General features: G+C 30.8%; 1 protein-coding gene across 1 annotated transcript; it reads right to left on the bottom strand.

Annotated features, from left to right (window-relative positions):
- Positions 1 to 794: 794 nt before the first annotated feature.
- On the bottom strand, positions 795 to 9,424 carry LOC127706322 (pancreatic beta cell growth factor-like). The gene is made up of 4 exons (XM_052210848.1): positions 9,075 to 9,424; positions 3,769 to 3,854; positions 2,576 to 2,672; positions 795 to 2,176 (listed from the first exon to the last, which is right to left on the bottom strand). The coding sequence occupies exons 1-4, from the start codon at positions 9,409 to 9,411 to the stop codon at positions 1,962 to 1,964; spliced, it is 735 nt and encodes a 244-aa protein (XP_052066808.1). The 5' UTR covers positions 9,412 to 9,424; the 3' UTR covers positions 795 to 1,961.
- Positions 9,425 to 9,752: the final 328 nt, after the last annotated feature.

Here is a 9,752-nt window from a genome sequence, read left to right as displayed (position 1 = left end):
TCTTACGACGTTAAAAACGAACAACTATGTGTCATATTGTTTTCAGTTATTACTTGAGAATATCAGCAATTGTTTTTTTCCGTTTGAAACGTTTCACATTTTGTCGTATTTTGGTAGTATATAGCTTACTTTCCGGCATGTCTGTTGTCATTATGATTAGTAACCTATGATGTTTTTATCAACGTCCTTTGTGGTCTAGATCTGGTGGATAGTTGTTTCCTTTTTGCAATTATATTTCATGTTGTTATTTTAATATGAAAACACATGAAATTTTATTACAAATCCTAATTTACACACGATGAACATGCAGATACATACAAAGAATAACCAGTACTTTTTCAGGTTCATTTTTGGCTCCGAATATGCGAATTTACATTTTGTAGCACAAAGAAAGCATTGTTCACAAGGGTTTCTGCAATATCACCAACAATTATATAGAAGATAAAAATCGCACAGCAAATTCCTGCACCCTATCAAACCTGTAAACATTTGGATAATTACACCTTTATTTTCATAATATATTACACAACTGATAAGTTTAAACTGTCTAGAAAATAAAATCATAACATTTACTATTTAGTACATAAACGACAGTGCATCATAAGCCCCTTAAGGCTGGTTTTGTATTAACATACATATATACTGACTATAAAAGTATGTTTCATAATGATTTTAATTTATTATTGCGCATGTACATGGTTGTGCAGAGTAATAACTAAAACGAATAAATGTAATGACACTTTACAAAGAATTATAGTATATCCAAAATAACTACATGTATATTGATAAGCTGTTAAAACGTTTACAACTGCATCACTATGAAAAGATGTTATTCCGTCAACCAGATGACAATCTAATGTATACATTGTAATCATGTCCGACAACTATTTCAAAAATTCAAAACATTTGTCTTGTGAGTCCGATTGGATGATAAAAGATATTTGAGTTGATAATTGTCAAGACTCAAAAGAATCGTTTCTAGTTTTTACCCGAAAAGCCAAACTCACGCTGATGCCATTTTAGTATGTGGAATCTGACATATATTAACGTATCATGCTATAACGATGTAAAGTGCACAGTATTTAAGACCAGATAGCTAAAAGGCTATATATGTATCGAATGTATACTGTATTTGTACTGGAAGATCGAACGGGTAAACATAAGTTTTATCTCAATTTATAAGAATGAAATTATGTCTGAACTGACCTCATATACCAAAAGAAGACTTTTCAGACCATTGTTGGTAACACAACATAAAACTATATTACAGTACATGTATAAAAACTCTCGATTTGGACGCATGACAACATGTTTCAATTGGCTGATTGTTACACATAAAAGAATGTTTGTCATGCTTCCAATTGGGATGTACAGTTAGGAAAAACGACATATTGAAGAGCTTTATAATATATCAGCAGTATATCATTTAATTTAGTATTTTGTGGATTGAGAAACTTGTGTGAGTGATAATTGTATTTTTTCAATCAGTACAATAACATCTTTCATTGACATGTTTTGCAAGTAAGAGTAACATGGTATGCAGTGATACAATCTACTCAACACGCACTGAAATAATGCATGTTATACTTAACAAATGTTTATTAGACAAAAATGTAAGACACTATACACAATATGTTTAACAGTGTATTTGGGATATATCGAGGTTTGGGGAGACAGGTCTTTGTAACAAAAGGGAATTTGTGATGAATATTGAATATCAAAGTTGGGCAAATTAGCAGACAAATCATACAAACGAAACGCTTCAACATGAACAGTTCATAAATATATAGAAAGTAGATTTCAAGAAATACGGGATTTAGCTAAATATAAAGACATATAATATCATCATATAAACTGGAGAAGAATCATATACATTTTCTATATGAACAAAATCTTTTCAAAATTAATTTGTCCCACACAGCCGATGTGAAACTAACCACCTGTTCCATATGCATCCTGATTCAAAACTCACATATGTATGCTGCTATCATGTGACAATTAACATCTATCCATTCAAAATTAAAATTTGTATATGTCATTAAACATCTTTCACTGGCTGGTTGATTCGGTTCATTAGGAGCAAAATTATTATAAAGCATCCTTTCATTTGGTTTGCTCATCCATTCCAAATCACTGTCATTGTTAAAGTTGTAACCTCCCAACCAGTATCCGAATGCTGAAAATAAAAACAATCTTGAAATGTATTTCGAAATGGAAATATCAGTGTTCGATATGTTTGAGTCAATACGTGATTAAAATTCACGTACATGAATTGTAGGTACAATAATTACAATAATAAATAATAAAAACAAAACACATGTGCATGTATTTAATCAAGAGAGAAAAGCAACTGTACAAAACAACCACAGAACTGTTTAATAACATAAAGCTGTACAAGTGTGCTTAGAGATATGTTAACAGTACCAAGTCATCCACATTTCGGACCCATTAATTAATTTTGTCTGCATGTAATATATAAACATATTAAAACATTTTCTTCGAAATATTATCACCTTAATAAGAACCAAATAAAGTTGTATATCAAATGATTATTTTAGTAAAATTACAAACTTACCCCCAGTGTTTCTTGTGAATAACTCATTTGTGAGAAACACGCTCTCAACTTCTGTTTCTATTTCAGCTAAATTTCCTCCAAAGCATGTACAGTTATTCTGAAATATAAAATATTGCAAAAAAGATCAAATGAAGCACATTTAAAAGATTATGAGTAAAATCGGGGATTAAGAAAATACTGATAAACCGATGTACCTACTTGACCACGTAAAATATATACATAGTGCTATTTTGAATTTCATTTGGTCACATGCTGTAGCTGTTAACTTGAATATTAAGTTTAACACTTTCGGGATTCAATTTAATCAGATGTGACCTGTCTAAACGAAGGACCGGAGCTTTAGACCCACGGAATGTATGCAGTTTTTCCTTAATCATTGAATTGGCTACAAAATTAACAACAAGACAATCATCAATTAGTCTTAGTGTATACATTCGATATTAATTGCAATGAGTGTACCTTGTATTTGCCTGAACAATCTTATAGTTTGATTGAAATGTAAAGAAAACATAAACCAACGAAAAAGTCATAAAAATGAAAAAAATAATTGAAGATCGACTGATAACCATGATAACAATGACATATAGAAAATACAAAAATATAAACAGTAGGAAAATACTATGAAAAATAATCATGTAGAACACAACATGTTGTTTATACGACTTCGGTTAATAAAAGTACATAAAGCAACACAACATGGTACATAGAACAGCAAAAACTGCTTCTTTTCCGATTTTTATTTTTTATAAAAAAGTAGATATGTCATAGTAAAGTTTGGGTCATTAAGACTTTGAGGAAAGTACATATGTACAATTAAAACATGTTATTACATTGTTTGTAATGAATTATAAACCGACAATATCACATGTGAAATAAACCTGGTTATTTCACTCCTCTGACGTCATACAACAATAGGCGTTGTCAAGACGTCGATAACGTCGGATCAAATAATGCGTAGAAAAAGATATAGTTTCTTTCATTTTCTACTTTAATTTCACGAAAAAAGCCATTTGGCAATGTAATAAAAAGAATAACTAATCAAAGAAGGCAAATATCGAAAAAATATTCAACTCGTGACAAAACAACACTGATAATTAATTCATGCGCATTCGTCAATTAATGTCTGTTCGGTCACTCAATGAATATTTTTTTCTATTTGAATTCTTTGATTAGTTATTCTAAAAATACCTTACCATTGCCTCTGACCAAGTGGCTGCAATTTCAATAATTTTGTACAAAGACGTACCGAAGCTGACACATTCAGTGCATTCCGGTGGAACTGTAATAAATAAATATGTGTTATCCTTTTACATGTTTTATTTAAACACAAGAAATGAGAATATGTGGTATGCTTTTTAGTTAGACAATTATACACTAGAGTTTAAATGACGCGAATATATAAGCAATTCTAATACTACGTCCTTGTCATCGTCGTCGTCGTCATCTTTGTTGTCGTCATCATCATCGTCATCATCATCATCATCATCATCATCATCATCATCATCATCATCATCATCATCATCATCATCATCATCATCATCATCATCATCATCATCATCATCATCATCATCATCATCATCATCATCATCATCATCATCATCATCATCATCATCATCGTCATCATCATCTTCATCATCATCAAGCAGGCTGTCTATACTGGGGTGATTTGAATTATTTAAAATCAGTATTTAGCTAAGAAAAAAGTAAAATTAGAAAGATACCGAACATTAAGGAATATTCAAAACAAAATGTTCTTTACACAATGGCAAATTTAAAACCACAAACACATCAAACAATTGGATTTCTGACTTGGAACATACATCTGCTAATGTAAAAAATGTTGGATAAAACCTGGTTTTATTGCCAGCTAAATTTCTCACTTGTCTGACAATCGCGTAGAATTCCAATATATTGACAATAATGTGTTAGCAAAACAAACAGACGTACTAGGTATAAATGCAATCTCTTTAATACCGAATGATTTGGGAAATGCATATCCCATATGAAGGTGAAGTTATTGAATTGGTGCTAAGGTGAGGGATATTTATGATTTCAATATTAAAATCGTCTCGTTTGTCATCGATTTTGCACTGAGATCACCACTTATGTCAAATTCGAAGTATAAGTCTAACAATGAAGCAGAGGAAGCCGTGTAATTTTCCTTTGATTTCTAGTTTTAGAGGATTAATTAAGGGTCTCAATCAGATAAGTTTGGATTGTGAATGGAAAACACATCATTAATATATCTGACTGTGAAGGTAATGATCCGGCTGCTTTGATCTTCTTATTTTTGACAAGTTTCCGAAGGAACTCCGACTCGTATGAAAATATCAACAAGTCAACAAGGAGAAGTGCACAGTTCGTTCTCATAGAAATGCCGACAATTTGTTGAAAAAACATATCTAAATTCAACAAATGTGTTGTCGAAAAGCAACTATGTCATACAGATTACTTGTTTTTCTGTGTAGCATGTTGTACTTTTTTGTTCTCTAGTAACAGAATATGCCGTATGGTATTCCAAAAAAATAAGAGTATAGCGTATGCTACCATATTTATATTGAGAAGCATTGTGGATTTGTTTTTAGCGATTTTTCAAATTCACATGCGGAATGGTGATATTATATGTGTTAAATCGCTGTAAATAATAGTAAACTGAGTATTTATTCACAGTAGATTCAGACTTTGAAAGAAAATTAACAAATATATAATTTATTATACCGGTATGATACCATCTGATTTGAAAATAAATTTAGTTCACTCTATCTTCAATTACATGGCAACGAAGAAAGAACAACAATGTTCGTGTGGTTTTTACCAATTCCTTTAATTTTTTAGATTGTTTTTCTTCCAAAATTCATGTGCACGCCCGGGGTTTTGACGTAAACGTAGCTATGCACTTCCTATTTTAGTTGTGGTGATATACATCTTAATAACATTAATTACATTGATACACATTTTAGAAATATGTGCAGTTCTTTAAATGCAGATTTAAACCTTGTTAATATCAAACCCAATCCCGCATACAGCTGTGGCCATCCAGTTGAGGATAGTATTCACTATTTTTAGTGCCCTTTGCACAGAGAAGCAAGAGAAATATTGCTTTTAAAATTAGAAAGATATGCTATATGCATTTTGCTTCTATTGGCTGGTGACGGCGCCCTTTTATTTCAGCAAAACAAAACAAAAATTGAGTCTGTACAATCATATATCAGAAATACACAAAGATTCAGAACATTCAATTAAAATTCGGAATTCCTACTTTCCAACTCTTAAACTCCAGTCAAGTTTTATATATTATTCTATATTATATTGTATTTATTCATTTTTGAGACAAGACCATATTTTGTCAAAAGAGAGGCACAATTACTCTTAGGCGAATTGCGAAAAGCGTTTAGGAAAAGAAATACTAGTAGTTTATGTAGTGTAACGACTCTCTTACGGTTATGTCGCGTTAATATCTTTTTAAAAAATTGGTGCAATTTGATGCCAAAAATAATTACCATAAAATGAAAGGATTGCAAAATCAGACAGTAACCCAACAACAAAAAAATTGAAAATCTAGGGATCAATATTTAACATTCGTCAGTAATAAGCAATTTTCATTACAGCCAATAAAACATAATTTAGTCAAATACGTTGCAAGTAAAGTAAGAGACTACCATATATTTGTTATTAATCCCAAATGCTTGATGGGTATAAATGCAGTATTCAAGAGTTACCTTTTTTGCATTGAACCACATTACGAAAGATATTGGAAATTTGAGTCTGGAATTTTTCCTGACTATGTAGCTTTCTTACTGGCAAAAATGCTGATAGATTTTATAAATGCTGTCAGGCACCGACCATTGAAAAACAATCGATCTGTTTAAAAAAAGAAATAAAAATAGCTGGTTTTTTTTTGCCAAATTAGTAAAATGATCGTTTGATTTAAGATTATTAAAACATATTTTGAAATAGATTAATGAAAATAATTTATTTACATGTGCAAAAGCTAGACTTTGTGGCGTAGGGATGTGATTGAGTGGTTTTGTGTACAATTATTTCCTATTATGTCTGCAGTGAAAATCTGCAATTGTTTCATTATGTTGTTTGATTTACACATTATAACATAACTGAGAATATGACGGATGAATTCATAGTTAGCTGTTTAACGTTCAGTTGCAACTAGTAGATGTATTATTAGTAGGACATTTTAAATGTTATAAATATGAATAAGGACATCCTTTGTTATGCAAACATGTGTATCACGGCACAAGCGATGACCTATAAATCCTGTGTAGCATATGTATATTTAGGGTGGGGTTGCTCTGAATAAAGGGGGTATAGATACAGGAAAATAAAGAAAAAAATATGAAATAAAAAAAGATTATAACGGGCAAAAAAAAAAAAAAAAAAGAGGAAAATGGTCTTGGAAAATTAAAGAATAGAGGAAAATGGTCTAGTTTTGTTGTTAGAAAATACAAAAATGAAGACGCTCAATTATAATTGCACTTAAGAATTCGAAATTTTTCATTTGCCGGACACGCTCTTTTTTGATGATTGTTTAAAATCAAGTGCATTTGTAGTAACAATAATACACTATCGTTTGTACATTGGTTAGGATTTATGTATGGGGTTGATGAGGCACATGACGGGTTATTGTTTTTATTTGAAATTTCTCGAATATTTGATTTTTTTTTCGACTAATTTGATAGATGAATAAAAAATAAATCTATAATCTAAAAAAAAAAGGTTTAAATACTTTATATAGATAAAACTTAGAAATAAAACTGTTATTCAGTCGATGTTAAAATACATTCGATAAAAGAGAATACATAAAAGTAATTAACAAACATTTTGAACAAAAGGTAACCCTTAAGATCCCGAATATACATTTGTAAGAACATTATATTAATTCAGAATTCCATCTAAAACGAATTGTTGATTTAGATCAAAAGAATGTTAATACCTTAGTATTTTTTCAAAAAAATGTTGACCGAATACCCTGCAGACTGTAGTTTACTAGCACATTCATTAGTACTTATTTCCACATCTAACAAAATTCATAATCGTATCTTAACTTGTTTAAATTTATTTCAGTGTTTATTTTTCAAACTTTTATGTAAATAATTTTTGATCAACATTGAGTCAGATTAAATTATAATTTATTAAATGATTAATTAAAAACTGAAATATGCATCCAATCTAAATGTTACGCCTATTATCAACTAGTATATACAAAGATTTAACAGAACACAATTCATGTTTTAATATATAAAAAAACCAAACATATACGCTAAAAGAAACTTTGCACGCGAAGAAACGATGTACGCTAAACGACACGATATACGCTTAACGAAACGATGTACGCAAAACCATACGATGTACGATAAAAGGGCACTTATGTCATCATTTATTGTATGGTTTATGGTACATGGTTTCGTTCGTACATCATTCGTTCAGCGTCCGTACAACGTTCGTTCAGCGTTTCGTTTGCATTCGTACACCGTTCGGAAAGCAAAGTACATCATTCGTGCATCGTCCGTACATGATTCGGGCATCGTTCGTATTGTTAACTTTTACGTTACACGGACTGTATACAGGATTGTAAAATCAAACGTTTAGATATAATTAATTTACGAGAAAGATCGAGATTTAAAATTATCAAGAAATTCTTTCGAGTTTTTTTAAATCTACATATGGCTAATACCACTACGGTGATTAACAGTTTCACAATTTTTCTGAAGACCTTCTTTAGATTCGGACAGATTTTTTGTCAATTTAATGAACAATTTCTTTGTAGAACATGCAGATGAGCCCGCAGTTTTTGTTGTTTGTATGGAATTTTGTGAAGCCTAGATATCTGATACACGAGGGACGAAATATCCCAGAGGAACATTCAAACTCATAGATAAACAATAAACTGACCACGCCATGGCTAAAAAAAAAGACAAACATTAGTACACAAAACACCACATACAAAAATAATAACTAAGCAAAACGAACCCCACCACAAACTAGGGATGATCTTAGGTGCTCATGAAGGTTAAGCGGATCCTGTTCCACATGTGGCACCCGTCGTGTTTCTCATGTTATTACAAACCCGTAAATAGTCTAATTTAATGTATACATATCAATTCCATTTAAATTGAGCCCTCCCGTCAAGTTAAATCTTTTGGTTGAGAGTACATAAAAAAAAAAAAAAAAACACAAATCACGGGCTTTTGAACCAATATCTAGTATAATATATTTTGGTATATCATTTGACCTGGGAAAAAGGTTGCTGAATATTGTGAGTATATGGATATCTTTTTAATTTGTGTGATCATGGAAAAAATGTTTGCGTGATTTTAAATTATGTGTTATTCATACTCTCGATATACATATATAGAGAAAACGTCAAGTTCAGTATTTTTGTTCAGATGATAAAATATAAATTGTTGGGTAAACATAAATGACTTAATGAACCTGATAAAGTCAAAAGGTGTGCAATGGTATCAATTTATTCTAATTAACTTACAAAACTTGTTTCTTTTCAAAGCTCTCGATCCAACAGCAATTAAAATAGCAGCACAACAATTTTCCGATTTGTCAAGTCGACAAATAGAAGGTTTATCATAGAAACTAGCAACACAACATTTCTCCTGTAATAAACATATCAAAGCGCACATTGATAATGACTCTGCGTATACATCCTCTGTATATTGTGACGACAAAACACTTTCTTCTCTATGGACTGTAAAAATCACTTCGGTCAATTCCGAAAAATGGGAACTTGAAGAACAGAACATAACAACTGTCATCACTACATAAATTCTTAAACAATCACTTTCCATAATCATCATATTTCGAAACATAACGAAATTCCGTTTTATCTAATTCTGGTTACTCTTGGGAATGTCTACTTTTAAATAGTACAGATTCTAGTTAGATTATATGCTTACAATCAATAGGAATATCTCAAAAGTAATAAATTTTTAATTAGTTGCAATTATCCGCTCTTTAACAATTGCAATTGATGGTTTTGAGTCGACGCATATGGTTTAGTTACATCCTAATCAATTTATAGCAAAAACATTCGAGTTAAACCATTGTGATTGTGATTGTGGAGCCCTAATCCAAACAAAAATATTTGGTTAATTATCCTTGAAATCGATAAGCGCATTCATGCAAATAAATATTAACACATTGTCATATA

This window comes from Mytilus californianus, unplaced genomic scaffold, assembly GCF_021869535.1.
Source record: "Mytilus californianus isolate M0D057914Y unplaced genomic scaffold, xbMytCali1.0.p SCAF_6, whole genome shotgun sequence".
Taxonomy (NCBI): Eukaryota; Metazoa; Mollusca; class Bivalvia; order Mytilida; family Mytilidae; genus Mytilus; species Mytilus californianus.
The sequence above is the reverse complement of the archived record's forward strand: the minus strand, read 5'-3'. Positions and strand labels throughout refer to the sequence as shown.